This window comes from Cloeon dipterum, chromosome X (genome assembly GCF_949628265.1).
Source record: "Cloeon dipterum chromosome X, ieCloDipt1.1, whole genome shotgun sequence".
Lineage (NCBI taxonomy): Eukaryota > Metazoa > Arthropoda > Insecta > Ephemeroptera > Baetidae > Cloeon > Cloeon dipterum.
The window spans coordinates 32,533,439-32,550,331 of NC_088790.1; the positions used below are offsets into that span (position 1 = coordinate 32,533,439).

The window sequence follows — 16,893 nt, forward strand, 5'->3', positions numbered from 1 at the left end:
GGTGGGTGCGGTATCGGGTTTTGCCGGCCACGCACTAATTAGACACCCGAAACTGCCGACCAACAGGCCTTCACATCTCTGCGGCTTCTGTGTCGCCGGCCGGCAACCCGCTTTTCACGACGCGCGCGCGTTAAGCCAACGCAAACTTTCTTCGGGCAGCATTAAAAATTCAAAAGGCCAAAGCAGAAAGCCAAAACACGCCGCACAAACAACACGAACCCACACAATTTCCCGGCCGGTGTGGACTATGCAACGTGCGCCTCACTTCTGCCAACACCGTTGCATACCTTTACAAAAAATGGCTTAAATATACAGACAAATACTGTTTTTTAGGGAGTCGTTAGTTAGAGTAGACATAAATTGATAAATGAGGTGTCTGAAATTATTTAAATTAAACGCTTAATAGCTTTGCCAAGCTGACAAACTTAATAGGTCAAAGGTAAAGGTCAATAAATTTTGATTTAACATTTTAAAACATTCCTGCATGTCAAAGGGAACAAAATTTTTATTTTTGAGATAGCCAAAATGTGCCTAATTTAATAACAAATAAGATATAAAAAAGGTATGCTGCAATTGTTATGTTTTTTCACTCCAAAATTAAACTCTAAATTGAAATTCCGCTAATTTCACGCCTTTTTCGGTCAAAATTGGTGTTTTTTAGGGGTTTAAGAGCAACCCTGACCTTTATTTTTTATTAAACACCATCTTTGACAAAGATTCTGAGCCCACCAATCGATTCCTGAGGCTCAAATTAGGTAAAATGGACGTTTTTTCCGTTAAAAAAAGTGCAAAGGGACGCCAAAACAAATGAATTCGAGAAGTGCGCATGCGTCACAGCTGGTTGGAGCACTGCCTGTACGAATGACTTCTTTGTCAGCTCTGACGCATGCGCAGTTCTCGCATTCATATTGTTTTGGCGGGAAAAAAGGTTCGCGCATCCCTTTCCACTTTTTTAACGGTAAAACGTCCATTTTATCTAATTCGACCCTCAGGAATCGATTGGTGGGCTCAGAATTTTCGTCAAATACAGTTCAATCCTGAAAACAAGGATTCAATTACCATTTACAGATTAAATAAAAAATAAATCCTGTTAATTAGTAGCTCTACGGAGAGGTGATCAGAGTGCTCGTTAAAACAGAAACTAATTAAAAATAAAAAATATTGCTTGTTTGCGTGAGCGGAGTGGCGAAGTTGGTTGATCAAAGTTGGCGTTGCGCTGAAATATTGTTTGCAGAGTGCAGCGAGTGGAGGTATGTCGTCGTCGGATAATGAGTGGAACGCGCGCCGCGTACGCCGAGCACAGCTTTTAATTAGCGGGTGCGCGCGGCATTGTTGCAAAGACAAAGCGCGAGAGAGACCGAGAGCAGAGACAAGAGTTTGTGCGCCGCTCGTCATTTGGTTGCCGTTCGCAGCGGACCGCCGCACACGCTGCCGATGCGGCGATATTAAATTTCGACTTGCTTGCTACCCGTGGGTTGTCAAAGCCGCGCGCACTTCGCCCTGCTTCCCAAGTATGCAACCGCACCGGCATAATTCTCGCGTGCACACACTTGATGGTTTATACATATTATGTACATTACATATTGCGCTTGGCCTTTAGCCTATAAACTCTAGCCAAGCGTTCAGGTGAAACTGACGAGAATTTTGAAGGGATATTTTTCCTCTAAAAAGTAGCATTTTCATGAAAAGACCAATTTTTTCACATGCTTCCAACCAAAAGTGAACCAAAATCAAATTTTTCAAATTTTATCGGTTGCGGTTACGCCCTCTTTTTTGAGCAAAGGAAATTAATTGCTTCTAGAGTGAGAAAAATTATGAAATTTAATTGTGAGAAGACAAAAAATAGTTATTTTTAGTCTTGAAATTTATTTTTTATTTTTTCAAAAATTGCAGCTTTTCGAAAGGGGTGTGTTAAAATTCAGCAGTTGATAGCAGCGCCAAAAACTGCCTTAATTCAGATACCTGGTAAAATTTCCAGTATTTTTTTTCTCAAATTTACAGTTTTCGCCCAAAATTCGTCTCAAAATTTCAACTGTTAAACGAAATTCACTATCATTCCTGTTTCATTTTTATTTTGTGATGGATTGATATTTTAAAAGAGGTTCTTGCATTTATTTTCTAGATGTTAAAACAAAGTGAGATTCATTGACCACTATTTAATTAATCGAGCAGTCTATTTTTGGAGGCAGACGTCTGTGAAAAAATGCTCGAGGAAAACTAAGCGCGCAGCCACATTGAATAATCAATTAATTTCAACATAAGCAGGATATTCATCGAGGAGAGAGCTTTCAAGGAAACTCTCGAGATTATACTGCGCGGCATATCTACTAATAAGGCAAACTTGTGACTAGTGCTCTCGTCGAAAAGCCATTTCTAAAATGGCACGCGGAAACAAAGCAAAGCAAAACAAAGCAAAAAGCGGCCGCAATTGCCGCAAGAGCGAGTTTATGGGTTAATTCATCCCCCTCGACGCACCTAATTACGCCGCTCCATCATGCAAAAAGATGTAAAACCACTTTTCGTATCTCATCACGATGCAAATGTAAATAAAACTTTTGTGTAGCTAACTTCAGGTTTTTTTTTAAAAGTAGAAATTTCCACCCCAGTTTTTGATGCAAATAGAGAATGAAAATGATAAAAATTCAAGTAAGGAGACACTCCTCACCATTTGCAGCCACTTTTCTAAAATAATTACGCTGCTACTTAGGTAATTTTGGCTTCAAATGAGTCCAAAAGGATAAATTCACGCATTGTTTGCTGTCTAATTGCAGCTAAAGAGTTGGAATATCGATTCATTACCACAGAAACAATGAAAAGTTGCATTAAACCGATTTAATTGCGAAAGAAAAGACGGAAATCATCAAGAATTCTTTGCTGGAAGAATTCTTGACGCTGATTGGCTGACGACGCGCATGTCAGCATCTCCCGCGCAACTCACAACGCATGTTAACTGTTGCTAGGCAACCGTGGGAGCTGTTGACGAGCGTCTCGCGTCGGCCAATCAGCGTCGAGGATTCTTCCAGCAAAGAATTTTCTGATTTCCGTCTTGTAAATCGTTCTTAATCGACTTTTGATGAATTTCTGCGATTACAAATCGATGAATTAACTCTTTAGCTGCAAAATTAGGCACCAAACATCGGTAGCAGAATATCAAGCGTATTAAAAGAGGCGTTTAACACGAGATTCTTTTGGCGGGAAAAGGCGTTTGCATCGCTTGAGCACATTTTCTTGGCAGATTTCGGTTCCACTCGTTGAGAACTGTGCAACAACCTTTTAAAGGAACTCTTTTTTAGTAAAATAAAATAGAATTTAAAGTAAGGAGACACTCCTCGCCATTTGCAGCCACTTTTCTTAAAAATTTACACTGCTTCTTAGGTAATTTTGGCTTCAAAAAATCCTAAGGGATGATTTCATGCATTTCCAACAAGAATTTGGCAAAATCAATCCTGTTTAAACATAAAATTGTTTTTTTTTTCATTTTACAAAAACGTTCCGTATTTTAAAATGCAAGAAAAACAATTCTTAGTTCAATTTCCTTTAACGCAGCAGCTTTTCAATCCGAATTCGTGGCGATATGCAGTAAAAACCCCATCTGAAAGAAACGAAATGCAGAGTTATTCAGGCAGAAAGCGCAGTATTTGCGGGACGTGCGCGTTTGAAAAGTCACGCGGCGGCGGCGTCGTGTCGTAACAGTAAGACGTCAAATTAATTTGGCGCGCGCGTGAGTCTCGTAGTCTTTTAGTGCCGGCTCGGGCGGCGGGGGTGCATGCGACGGGGTGGCTGGCTGGCCGGCTGGCGGGGGTGGGTGGGTGGCGCGCAGACTCGGTGGCGGAGACGCACGCGGCCGTGTGTCGCGCGCGTCTCGCGCGTCTCAGTGCCGGTTCAGCGGCTCAATTGTCGAGGTGGGTGGCGCGCAGGGCATGTCACAGTAGTTAGCGACATGCCGCTCTTCCCGTCGCTGCTCTTCCTCCTCCTCTTTCAAGGTAAACCACGTTTCGCAATTGCTCGTTCACGTTTTAAATTAATTTTGACTCGGGAAAATGGATTTTTGAGGGGTTGACTGTCAGTTTTAGACCGAGAAAAGTGAAAAAATTTATTATTTAAATTAAAACCGCCTTTTTCTAACTTGGGGGTGTTTCCAGAAGACTTGAAAATTTAAAAATATTGGAAGTCGATTTTTCTGAATATTTGCTGTGCTTAAATATCCTAGAAGCTTCCCCGGAAAATCTGTGGTAATAGCTAAAACAAATCATATAGGTAAAATTGTTGTCTCAAAGTGTTTGCAATATGCCTAGAAACTTTTTAAAATGCAGCACAATTTTGTCTTCGTATTTTAAATAAGTGCAGAACATTTCAGTTTAGTATTTTATTATTTTAGTCAAGTTAAAAGAAATATTTAATTAAATTTTCTTTAAATTTAAGAAGGCTAATAATTTATTTAATTTTACTTTTTTTACAATTTTAATTTGCTGTTTTTCAAACTTTAGAATAGAAATGAAAAAATTAATTAAATAATCCCGAGCTCTGTGTGATCTTTTGGTGCCAATAACATAAATTACAATCATACAGTCTGTGACACTTGTTTTTTTAATATTTACTTCAAAATTAAAGACATAATTATGCAACATTTTTAAGTAAAATCACGATTTATTTCACAAATTGGAAAAGTTTTCTTCATAATTTGCACAGCGCTTAAAAATAATTCATTTTTCGAGAAATTCAGCAAAATCTGAAATTTATCAACTGTTCCTCGGTCCTGATTTAATTTTTGCGCATTTATAGAAGCAAATTGTTTCGTTTTTTCAAGACGCGGATGCTCAGAGTTTGAAAAATCGGCATTTTTTGCGTGCAGTGAACAGTTAGAAATTAGAAATCGGATTATTTTGACTGCTAGGAATCGTCCCTGAGGTCACACAAGTCCATTCAAACAGATTGAAATTCTAGTCCTTTTATAAATAATAATTTTCTCATGTATTTTAAATTGCTGGAACTTTCCTGAGGTCAGGATTTAAATGGTCCTAATTAATTAATTTATATTAAATGCCCACTGAAAAAATATACTGGAACTTCTTTACAGAGAAAAGACAAAAGAATTCTTTCAATCAATTCTGGATTTTAGTTTAAACTAAATTTATTAAAACAAAATCATGAATATTAATCTATTAAAAATGATTTGGCAAAATTCGCGTTCATAGAAAAAATATAATAATTCTAATTGTTAAGAAAAAAAAGAATTTAAATTAATCAATGCAGAAACAGTCGTTAAATTTCAGATTTTGACGAATTTCCCAAAAAATTAAACGTTTTTCGCTTGTTTTATTCAACGGTGTGTGAATTATGAACAAAACTTTCCAAAATTGTGAAATAAATCGTGATTTTGCAATGAGGAGAGTGGAGACCATTATTGTTGCTCGCGCCGCTTAATTTGAATGAACTGTGAAGCCGATCTTCTTTGAAAGGAAGTTTTCAATTTTTAAGGATTGATTTTCACTTAATTTTGAGGTAAATAAATATTAAATAATCAAACATATGGAGACATTAATAAAATTATAATTTAAGTTATCTCAAACACGTAAAGCTCGGGATTATTTATTTATTAATTTAAACAGCTTCAAAAAATAAAAATATTGAATAAAATATAATTAGAATTAAATAAATTATATTAAATTGTTTTATATTTAAAGATAATTGTATTTTAAAATTCCGTTTTGAATATACAGAAAGATTTTCTAGAATTTATGGTTACAAAATTAGTTTTATTCTTGATAATAAAACTGTTTATAATCTTTAAGCAATTTTCAAACTGCAGCAATTGAGCTAGTGGCCATGGGCGTGCACCCCAAGTATGCCAACCCCTATTCTCATAGATAGATAGGGTGAAAAAATGTGTGTTTGCGAAAGAAAGGTTGGTTGGCTACGAGAGCTTTTCGGTGTTATTCAAAGGCCAGCAAAATCAATTTGGGCAAAAAACTTTTTTTCTTCTCCTGGTGAGCGGCGCGCGAATAGAATTTCACAGGCGGACGCACAGAAATCACACAGAGCAGAGCAAACGAAACTCGAGCCGCCGATACGACGACGACGACGGCGACGGCGACGGGCGACTGCTGTTCTCCGCCGAACAGAATTTTATTTGCCTTGCGGCATCGCATATCCGTGCATGCATGCCGCCCGCATTTGTTTGCTTGGATTGACTCCCTAGTCCCGACTGACGTCTCCCTGCACGCGCAAAAAGTGACAAAAATAGCGCGGATCGCATTCATACTCGCCTCTCAAATCTAGACGTTTTATTCAAATCGAATTTAAAATTGCATAAAAAAGGGGTTGGTTTAGAAAAATTGACGTACTTGCAATTTAAATTGATTTATTCAGTTTTAAATGTCAGTTAAGAATTCTCCTTTTAAATAAAATATATTTTTTAAATATTTTGTTAAACAAATAATGAAATAATCGCTTAACAGATAGGAGAGGCAGTTTTTCAAGGCCAGAAAAAGTTTATTTCGGGCTTTTCGGTTTTAATTGTGGCTCAAAAAGTCACTAATACACCAGTTTTATAAAAGCCTTTGGTGTTTGAAGCCGCCAACAGATGGCGCCGCCGTATACTTTCAAAATAAATTTAACTTTAAATTACTTCCGCTGCGATTTCAGACTAAATCCTGCTAATTACGCATTCTTCACTTGATTTCCTTTCTTTTGACGTGCTGATAACCAAAATCAGTGCAGCCATTCGCCGTAGAAACGTTTTAAAATGTTTTTTATATTTCTAAAAATAGTTCTTCACGATTCTACGGTGATTGGCTCAACCGATTTTGGTTTTCAGCACGTCAAAAGAAAGCAAATCAAGTGAAGAATGGGTAATTAGCAAGATTTAGTCTGAAATCGCAGCGTAAGTGCCTTAAAAATTAAATTTATTACTTAAGTATACGGTGGCGCCATCTGTTGGCGGCTTCAAACACCAAGGGCTTATGCAACTTGTGTATTTTAATGTCCCCGTTTTTCTTAAAAAAACATTTTTTTCTAAATTTTAATTCGTTTCCCGCCCAACTTTAATGATGCAACCTTTTTTCTAACATTTTTTACAATTTAATAATTAAATCATTAATCCGTCCTTTCAACAGAGCAGTTAAAAAAGCTATTGATTTACTGGCCGGTGTATTAAAATATTTTTTGCTCTTTTGAAGTTGCAGTCTGAACTTGACAGACTTCAAACATTTTGTATACATGCAGCGGGTAAAAAGCCGGCGACGCGGAGCCAAATGGCAAAAACCGCACTGAGCAGGTGCGAAAAACAAACACGTGCTCGTGACATGTTTGTTAATCGATGAAACATATTTCTGTCAGCCAAATAAACGCATAGCGACACAGGATTTACGCTCGGAAATCAGGCTTCGCCAGTTTCTAATAACAAAAGAACAAAAAAAATGGCGAAATTGACTTGTGGCCGAACTCTGCTCAAATATTTATCCTTCGAGTCGTAAAGGAAATTTTATTGGTTCCGCTTCGCAGCCATATTAAAAATTGGATTGTGGGCATAGGTAAAGGTGGTGGTTGCTTATAAATGTAAATAAGTGTGTGTGTACGCAGTGGTTTTATCTTGTCATTGCGGTGTTTATTAGAAAAGTTGGCGCGCGCGGAAGGCAAAGATTATGCCGATGGGAAAAACGCGGCACAAAGTTTCTCCTCCGGTGTGCCGACCGGCCGGAGGAAAAGAGAAAAAGCAGAAGCGGGCGTCCGGGCAGAAAGAAAACTCACTCGAGGCTTTGTTTTTATCTATTTCGGGAAAGTCTCCTTTCTTTCCGCTTTACTCCAGTCGGAAAACGAGCCTCGCGCACATTGAAATGCCATCTCGAAAAGTCGGCTTTCGTGCAAGGGCGAAATCTAATTTTTTACCCCTTTTGGATTATCATCTTAAACAGTAAAATAAAATGATCTCTAATGACCACGTATATTTGATTTAAAAATTTTGGAACAATAATCATAATAAAGATTTCCGGGAAAGCTTAAAAATAATATAAAATGCCATGAATAAAAAGCACAACATATTTATTCGATATAATATTATTGTGGTCAATTTCCGAGTTTTTAATCTGTGGCAGCGTCCGCTAAACCGCTTTGCACTGCGACTCTAGATCTCTTCTCAAAGTTATTTCCGACCGCGTAATTCTACGGCGGTTCTCGTTATTTGCATTGAATTTCATCGGGATTAGAGAGTCGGAATAATTTCTTGGCTGCGAATGCCAGCGGAATTATCATTACCATGCACAGACGTGATTTTATATTAATTTCATAGCGTGCCATTTGCATGCGCGCGGACGGGATGCACAATTCACCTGCACAGCCGAGTGGACGCGCGCGGACACACGTGCCATGTGTGCATTTTGTGCTCCAGTTTGCACCAAAATGAGAATATGCTCTCTGCAGTCGGCGCGAATAATGCACTCTCTTTATTTTCAGCTGTAATTTTTATTTTATTTTATTTTTAGACGCCAAAAAAGCAAAATATTACATTTTATTTAAAAAATTGTAATCCTTGAAATTGGCCGCATCACTGACCCATTTCCGGCTTGTTCAGTTGGTCAGCAAAGCTTCCATGCGCAGACAAAGGCGTAAGTTCGGACCCGTAATTAAAGCAGGAGGGTTGATGCGGACCAAATTGATGGGGGAGAGGATTCAAAGGGGAGCATGTTTCGAGGGAAGTCTAAAACGCTGTTCAAATTAAATTCTAGCGAGTTTTCCGAGAAGAGACTTTTACACCACAAATTTTATTTATTTGGTTTTTAATTTGAATCCAGTTTTTAAATGTAAAAGGGAGCGCGCGGGGTTCTGGGTTTTATCGATTGAGCATTGCGACACACATTGGAATGCGCGGCGGCGGCACCGGCGGCGCTAATTAAATGCATTTATGCCGGACCGGCCATGCGCACGCCAATTATGCAAAAATGTGCAGCCTTTGATGTGCCGTCCGTCCGTCCGTCCGTTTGTCCGTCGGCGGCCATTTGCAGCGCAAAACGAGACACCGCCGGCCGGCCGCTCTTAATTAGGGTGAATTCAGCCCTTTTCTCGTTCTCTCTCTCCCTCTCTCTCTCTCTCCAGCTCCCCTGCGCTGCTAATTGTCGGCCATTAATTTAAAGAGTGGCAATTCATATCGCGTTGCAAACGCGATGGGTCTTTGTTATTGCTCTTTGTCGCGCCGGCCTCTCCATCTCCACTCTCCGCCCGCTTATTCTATTCTCACGCTTGATCAAGCCGCCACCCGCCACGCCACCTTCCATTCCATTCCGCTTAATTAATTTGCTCGGTTTCAGCACAATCGGATTTGAGCAAATCGTTTGATCCTAAATGTGAGGTTTTTTCCATCAATTAAATCCTCAGGGTGTTTCCTGGTACCTTCCAAAGGGTTAAATTGCACATATTCTGAAAGCTCTCAACCTGGCCTTTCAAACGGTGTGCGGATTTTGCGAATCGAGCCATTACAGAGCCCGTCAGGTGTCGTTAAAGGGGATAAAAAATTGGATGTAAATGAAATGGATCATTTCAGGGCTACCCTGAGGCCAGGATTCGGTTTCTGACCTGATCTTATGGTCTTGTCTGACCTCAGGAGTGACCCCTCGCATTTTTAGAGGGTAAAAATCCACTAATTGTGCAAATTGGATTTTTTTCACTTTTCACGAAGTCGAAAAAACGCCTATTTTTAACCTTTGACCCTTTGTTACTCGAAAACTGAAAGTGTCACCATCTTGAAAATTTGTGAGAATGTGACATACACTCAGGGCAACATCCTTTACCCTGAAAAAGATTAATCAAGCTATTTTTTCGATTTTTAAAATTTAATTATAAAAAATACCCAAATTTTAAAAACTATTTTTTTACAAATATGTTCCAATCATAGTTAAACCTTTTTTAAATTGGTTAAAATAACCGGAAAATAATATAATAAATTTCCAACTGTGTAAAATTGCGTCTCATGAATCAAACAGCTATCTAGAAAAATAACGAGCAAAATTTCCGCTGAGAATAAGACGAATTAGAGGAAAAGTGGGCATTTAGATAATTGATTGCAAGCAAATTTAGTTTTTGCGGCTGTCCGAGCGGAGATAATGCGCGCGCGAGATTTATTGCGTCGCGGGAGCACGCAGTCAGAAATGAGCCGCGCACGCAGCCAATTTGTCACTCTGCTTTCCGCCATAAACTTGCATGGAAAAATTGCGTCTGCGAGAATATGTATCGCAGCTTTTTATAAATATATATCACTGCGGTTTTGTGACAAATCCATCCGCGACGAATTGATGGCCCATTCTCGCGTCACTGTCAAAACACTTTTGATTCATGCTCCGCTCCGCACGCACCCACTTTTCCATTTTCCCCGCATCTTGCTCTGTTTTTTCGCTCTCGAGATCGGAAATGTCGAGGCGTCGCGCGGCGTTTCATTTTGCCCTAATCAACGGCCGCGATTGGGCAAAAGCTGATTTTTCTGACAACCAATCCGCATAGAAATCGGGATTTATTTTTTTCCGAGAAGGAAACGCTTCAGATTCAACGATTTAGTAATTTGCTGGGCTAAAAATACAGTTTGTTGCTCGGAAATTTGGTTCAAGGAGAGTTTTAGGAGAGACAAATCGATCTCAGTAAGTATTTCCTTTCAATTTTCAGTAAATTTTTAATGGATCACTGAAGAAACACTAGAAATTTTTTGTAAAGTTATATTTTTATCTCACCAATTCAGATTTTTTTAAATTAACCATTTCAATTCCTATTTAATAGGCTTAAATATAAAATTTATTTAAATTGGGATAAATGCGCAGAGCAATATTCTCCAATAATATTAAACAAATACGTAAATAATTGATTTAGAATTAAAAAGAAAATTTTTCCAAATTAAAAAAAATAATTTGGTACAAAAAAATCATGTATTTTATCCTTATTTTAATTAATTGCTGGGGTTTAATTGTCTCTCTGAGCGTGTTTTGATTTTCTTTTCGCTTCTGAAATTTACATCCACGCTGAATTCGCTCTAAAGCGATATTTTTTAGGGGGCGTAACCCACGGAAATTTAAAAAGGGGCACTGGGGGCCGGGTTGCGATCTGTGTTGGTTTTCCCGCCGGTCAGAAGTCAAAATGGCGTTGAAATTAAAGGAGACAGTCCAGCGGCCAATCAGAAGCGTCGAAAAATGGGCGTGCCGACCTAATAATTTCATTCCCGCGCATTTTGTTGCATTTTAAATCAGCCTGATGTGCCATCTAACGGTCGATTCACCAATTACCGGGCTAATCGGCTGTTTGTATAGAAAAAACAACAAAAATATTCATCCTGCTGAAGCTATTTTCATGATTTTACCCATTTTACCACCGCATCTGCGGTGAAAAGGGGGCGTGGCAGGTTCCAAAAACAGCTTTTATTGCGATTTTCAGTCAAATTCTTAAAAATTAACGATTATAATCGGGTTTGAAATAAACATTCTGTTTGGAAATTGAGTAAGAATGCTCTAAAACACACGATTTGATGGTACAAAATAATATTTCGCAAATCCCTGTGAAATGAAAGAAATATCTCTTTTTCTCACGACTGCGACAACGAAAACGAGCTAATTCTGCGATGATGAGACCGATTATCGTTGAATTAGGCGAGAGAGGGCTGATTTGGGGCTGAATAATGGAGCGAGGTCGGTCAGATGGTCCGGCGCGCCGCGCCGCCGCGTGTATTATTCAGGAATCGTGCTTGTTGTTCTGTCCGCCGGACCGCCGCCGCAGCCTTTTGACTCTCCTGCCTGCTCGCGTTTTAAAAATTCAGCTGCATGGCCACCGCAGTCGACAAAACGCGAATAATTCACAAAGGCAGCGAGCCGCAGTGTTTTCGCCGGCACCGCCGCCGCGACAAATGGCCCGAAAATTCAAATTTACGGCCTTTTTCAAACATTCAGCAGGGGCCGGGGCCAGGGGCGGCCTTTTCGTCACGCCTGCCTGCCCAAGCCTCAAATTCATCCAATGTTTATTTTTTTCTCCCTTTGCTTTGTTCCGGAAAAGGTTGCCTGCCTTTAATATTCACGCAGGGTGCGTCAGACCGATTGGTTCCTTCAAAATATGTGAAATGCCAAATGAAAAACGGCATTTCTTTTTGTTTACCGCACCAAACGCGTTGACACAATGTTTCGAGGGAAGATAAGAGGGTTTTGGCAAACGGAAAATATTTTTTTACTTCAAAGTTGCGTCTGTCTAATTTAATTTTCAACTCAAAAGGAGATAAATTCGATTTTTTTATTCTGCGACCGTCTTTGACGAAGATTCTGAGCACACCAATCGATTCCTGAGGGTCGAATTAGTTGGAATTGATGTTTTTCCGACCAAAACATGCAGCGCAAACGTAAGAATTTTTTTTCCCGCCAAAACAATATTAACGTATTTGCGGGAAATGCGCATGCGTGAGAGCTGGTTTGAGCACTTGCAGAGAGACCGCCTGTACGAATGTCTTCTTTGGCAGATCCAGCCAGCTCTCACGCATGCGCAGTCCTCGCAAATTCGTTAAAATTGTTTTGGCGGGAAACGAGTTCGCACGTCGCGCTGGACTTTTTTAACGGTAAAAACATCCATTTTAACTAATTCCATTCTCAAGAATCGATTGGTGAGCTCAGAAATTTCGTCCAAGACGATCTTTTAATTAAAATGATTAATTTGTGGAAGGAAATTTTTGTTCTCCGTATGGTAAAGGACAAAAAAGACGTCCATCTTGGGTGTTAGTGGTGCAATCAGTGGGCGTGGGCGTGTTTATATTAATTATGCTGGGTCTTGCTTCGCTTTTGCGAAACGTGCACTCTAACAATAAATATGGCGGGCTGCCGGGCCGGTGGGGTAATTTATTCGGGCGGACGATAAGGAGGGTTATTGTAATCATGCCGAGTGCTGGCTGGCTGGCAAAGTGGGCACAATAACTCATCGCTGCCATGTCGCGCTAATGCATCACGCGGACGCACCTGCGATCCGGCGGCTTGTTTTCGGCCTGCGCGCCGCGTCTCAATTTCGTACGTCGTTCGCCGCCACCGCAGCTGCGAGCCGAATTCGCTAATTAGCTCGAAAACCGATATACCAAACTTTTCAGGGACTAAATATATATTAAGAATTCTTGAGAGAAAATCACTACAAAATTCTTAGCGTCGTTTTTATTGATAACTTCAAACTGGCAATTTGTTTTCTAATTAATTTTCATGACTGAGCATTTTTTTACTCAAAATTTAATTGTAACTAATTATTTTACCAAGATGAAGGATGACTCAGCATTTAGGTCAGTTTTTGCGCAGCTGCTGATTAATCGGTGAGGCTCTCTCTGCAACCGGTCGGACAAAAAAGAGAAGCCAGTTGCATACCCTTACATACCGCAAATCGATCCATCTGGGTGTTACACAAGGTTTTGAAGCATCCATCGGAAGAAAATAATAATTAATTCGATATTTTAAGGAATTTGGTCTGGGTTGCGATCTGTGTAGAAGCTGCGCAGTAAACTTGTGCGCATCTTAAGCATGCGCAGTATGTTCAAATCGCTACTTAATATCACAGGGAGGCGAAAACTCATCATTGCGCATGCGTGACCCAAATCAAAACCTTCTGCGCAGTCGCAATTTCCACCGGGGTCCGGGTAGCGATCTGTGTTGGTTTCCCGCCGGTCAGAATTCAAAATGGCGTTGAAATTAAAGGAGACACAGCCGAGCGGCCAATCAGAAGCGTTGGAAAATGGGCGTGCCGACCTAATAATTTCATTCCCGCGTATTTTATTGCATTTCCATCAGTCTGACGTGCCATCTAACGGTCGATTCGCCAATTACCAGCGTAATCAGCTGCAAGAGAATGAATTGCAATTTAATTTCTAAAATAATGTTATTGATTTATAAAAAACTATCTTTCGAGATCATCCGGAGCATTTTTTCCTGTAATGCCAGCGGAACAAAATAAAAATTCCTGTGTCCTTTGTGATCGACACGAGTTGCTATTTGTGGCGGAAAAATTGCCGAAATGGCGAGGCGGGAAAAAAAGAGGAAATTCCATTTGCAGAGAGGAATTTGGCGTGGGATAAAAAGCGGCAGCTAAACAATTTTACACGAGCCAATTTCGGCGTGCGAGCAGACGAACGGGCAAAAAGTTTTGGGCATGCAACGACGAGCGGGGCGTGGCCACGCGGCGTCGGCGTCGGCGGCGTGACGGCCCGAAAATCAAGCGAAAATTTCGGGTCGGCCGTATATACGAAAGGGTTAATGAAAATTTAGCACCGACGCCGGTTTATCGGCGGGCGAATTAGTGCATGCGGTCTTGTTTTCACGACTGCGTCCGGCGCGCGTATTTCGTGTGTGTCTAGTTATTATACGCTTTCATGGGTGCTTAACGCCAACCCGTCTTCACCTTCTACTACGCTGCTTTGTCCACCCCGCCGATGCATATGTGTGCGGCACATGTGTAGTTAAATTTTATGCAAGCCAAACGCTCGTTCGTTTAATCTGGCTCGACCATTACCGCTTTTATTACTACAGAGATAAAATGTTTCTAATTTGTTTATCACTATAAATAAACACAAAAGGCCTGGAACTTCAAACTAAATTTTAGTTAAAGAACAAAATCCTGGAAAATGATTCAGTTGAAGCCAAAATTGAGCTAAGAAGCAGCGTAAATTTCGCAGTGTGCAATTTTTTACTGCATCAAACAATTCAAATAATCATCAATTGACGACCTGTACACCAAACGCCTTTTCCCGCCAAAAGAATCTCATGTTAAATGCCTTTTTTAAGACGCTATAGCATTCTGCTACCGATGTTTGGTGCCTAATTTTGCAGCTAAAGAGTTGATTCATCGATTTGTAATCGCAGAAATTCATCAAAAGTAGATTAAAAGCGATTAAAAAGATGGAAATCAGAAAATTCTTTGCTTGAAGAATCGTCGACGCTGATTAGCTGACGCTACACGCTTGGTGGTTGCCAAGCAACAGCTTTCGTGTGTTGTGAATTGCGCGGGAGATGTTGACACGCGCGTTGTCAGCCAATCAGCGTCGAGGATTCTTCTAGCAAAGAATTCTTGACGACTTCCGTCTTTTTTCTCGCAATTAAATCGGTTTAATGCAACTTTTCATTGTTTCAGTGGTTATAAATCAATATACCAACTCTTTAGCTGCAATTAGACAGCAAACAATGCATGAATTCATCCCTTAGGATTCATTTGAAGCCAAAATTACCTAAGAAGCGGTGATTACTGAATTTTTACTGTAGTAAAAGGTCGTCTTTTAAAAAAGTGCAACGCAAACGTGCGAACTCTTTTTCCCACCAAAACAAATGAATGCGAGAGACCGTCAGTACAAATGTCTTCTTTGACAGATCCAGCCATCTCTGAGGCATGCGCACTTCTCGCATTCATTTGTTTTGGCGGGAAAAAAAGTTCGCACGTCACGCTGCTCTTTTTTAACGGAAAAACGTCCATTATACCTAACTCGACCCTCAGGAATCGATTGGTGAGCTCAGAATCTTCGTCAAAGACAATCTTTAAATTAATTATCAATATTTCCACTGACATCGATTTTCTGACTCTATTCAAACTGGCAGAGTGTTGAGAATAAAAGCTCTTTGAGTTGCGTTGAATTTGTTCGCATGCATATATTTATATTTTATCATTTAAATGAAGCAGAAGGAGATTGCCGGCCATCAATTTGGGCCAATTTCTTGCGGCGCAGCTTTTTATTTTCGCTTTAATGTGCGCGAGTGCGGCCTTTCGCGTGTTTGATGCTTTCCCTCCAGAGCAGAGGCCCGCCATTTCTCCCCTGCATTTGCATATTTCGGCAGTTAAAAAAGCCGTCGCGTATAAAGAGAGCGCGCGTTAATTACTTTCGCGGCGCAGCAAGAAAACGACGGCCGCCGCGACGACTCGCGCGCGTTTTGTGCAAACTTTTCGCAATCGATAGCCCATGCATAATGGAACAAAGTGGCCTATTCAATTCGGGCCAGCGTGTGAATCTCCTCAATTTTCGTTTCTTTCCGTCCGCACGGTGTTATTAGCAACGAAATGTTCAACTACAGGCGCAGCTGTCTCGTTTTTATAAAATTTAGGTCAGAATTAAAAAAATATTTTTAGTTAGAGTGAACATAAATTAATGAACAAGGTGTCTAAAATGATCTACATTAAACGACCAACAACTTTGCCATGTTAACAAACTTCCTAGGTCAAAGGTCAAGGTCACTAAAATGTGGTAAAATATTTTAAGAAATTTCTGCACGTCGAAGGAAACAAAAATATCTATTTTTGAGATAGCCAAATTGTGCCTTATTTAATAAAAAATTACATGATGAAAAATGGTGTTGCAGTTTTTCCAGTATTTTGAAAAATTCGAAGTAGAAATTGGAAAAACGTGTTTTTTCGCCCGTAATTTATAATTTAATTGCATTTAAACATTTTAGAATATTGTTAATGCATTATTAAGAGGGTTGGAATCATCCCTCAACCGCAGGGGATGATTTTTTCTTAATCAATTAAACAGATAATTTTTTATTGCATCCAAAAATTAAAATAATCATCAATTATTGTCGTCCTGTACACCAAACGCCTTTTCCCGCCAAAAAGAATATCACGTTAAATGCGTCTTGTAAGACGCTTGTCATTATTCTACCGATGTTTGGTGCCTAATTTTGAAGCTAAAGAGTTGATTCCTCGGTTTATAGTCACAGAAATTCTTTAAAAGTCGTTTAAAACCGGGAAATAATCAAGAATTCTTTGCTGGAAGAATCCTGGACACTGATTGGCTGACGCAACACGCTCGTCAACAGCTGCCGCGGTTGCCTAACAACAGCTTGCGTGTGTTTTGAATTGCGCGGGTGATGTTGACATGCGCCTCGTCAGCCAATCAGCGTCAAGGATTCTTCCAGCAAAGAATTCTCG

At 39.9% G+C, this 16,893-nt stretch overlaps 1 protein-coding gene across 8 annotated transcripts in view; it reads left to right on the forward strand.

The window, feature by feature from the left end:
- The first annotated feature begins 3,860 nt into the window (after nucleotides 1-3,860).
- Nucleotides 3,861-16,893, forward strand: part of Dscam2 (Down syndrome cell adhesion molecule 2) — a 134,536-nt gene continuing 121,503 nt past the window's right edge. For all 8 annotated transcript variants that reach the window (XM_065492475.1, XM_065492477.1, XM_065492480.1 and 5 more), the window contains exon 1: nucleotides 3,861-3,983. In XM_065492475.1, the coding sequence (XP_065348547.1) occupies nucleotides 3,941-3,983 (43 nt within the window). In that variant the 5' untranslated portion in view covers nucleotides 3,861-3,940. The remainder of the gene's footprint in view (nucleotides 3,984-16,893) is intronic.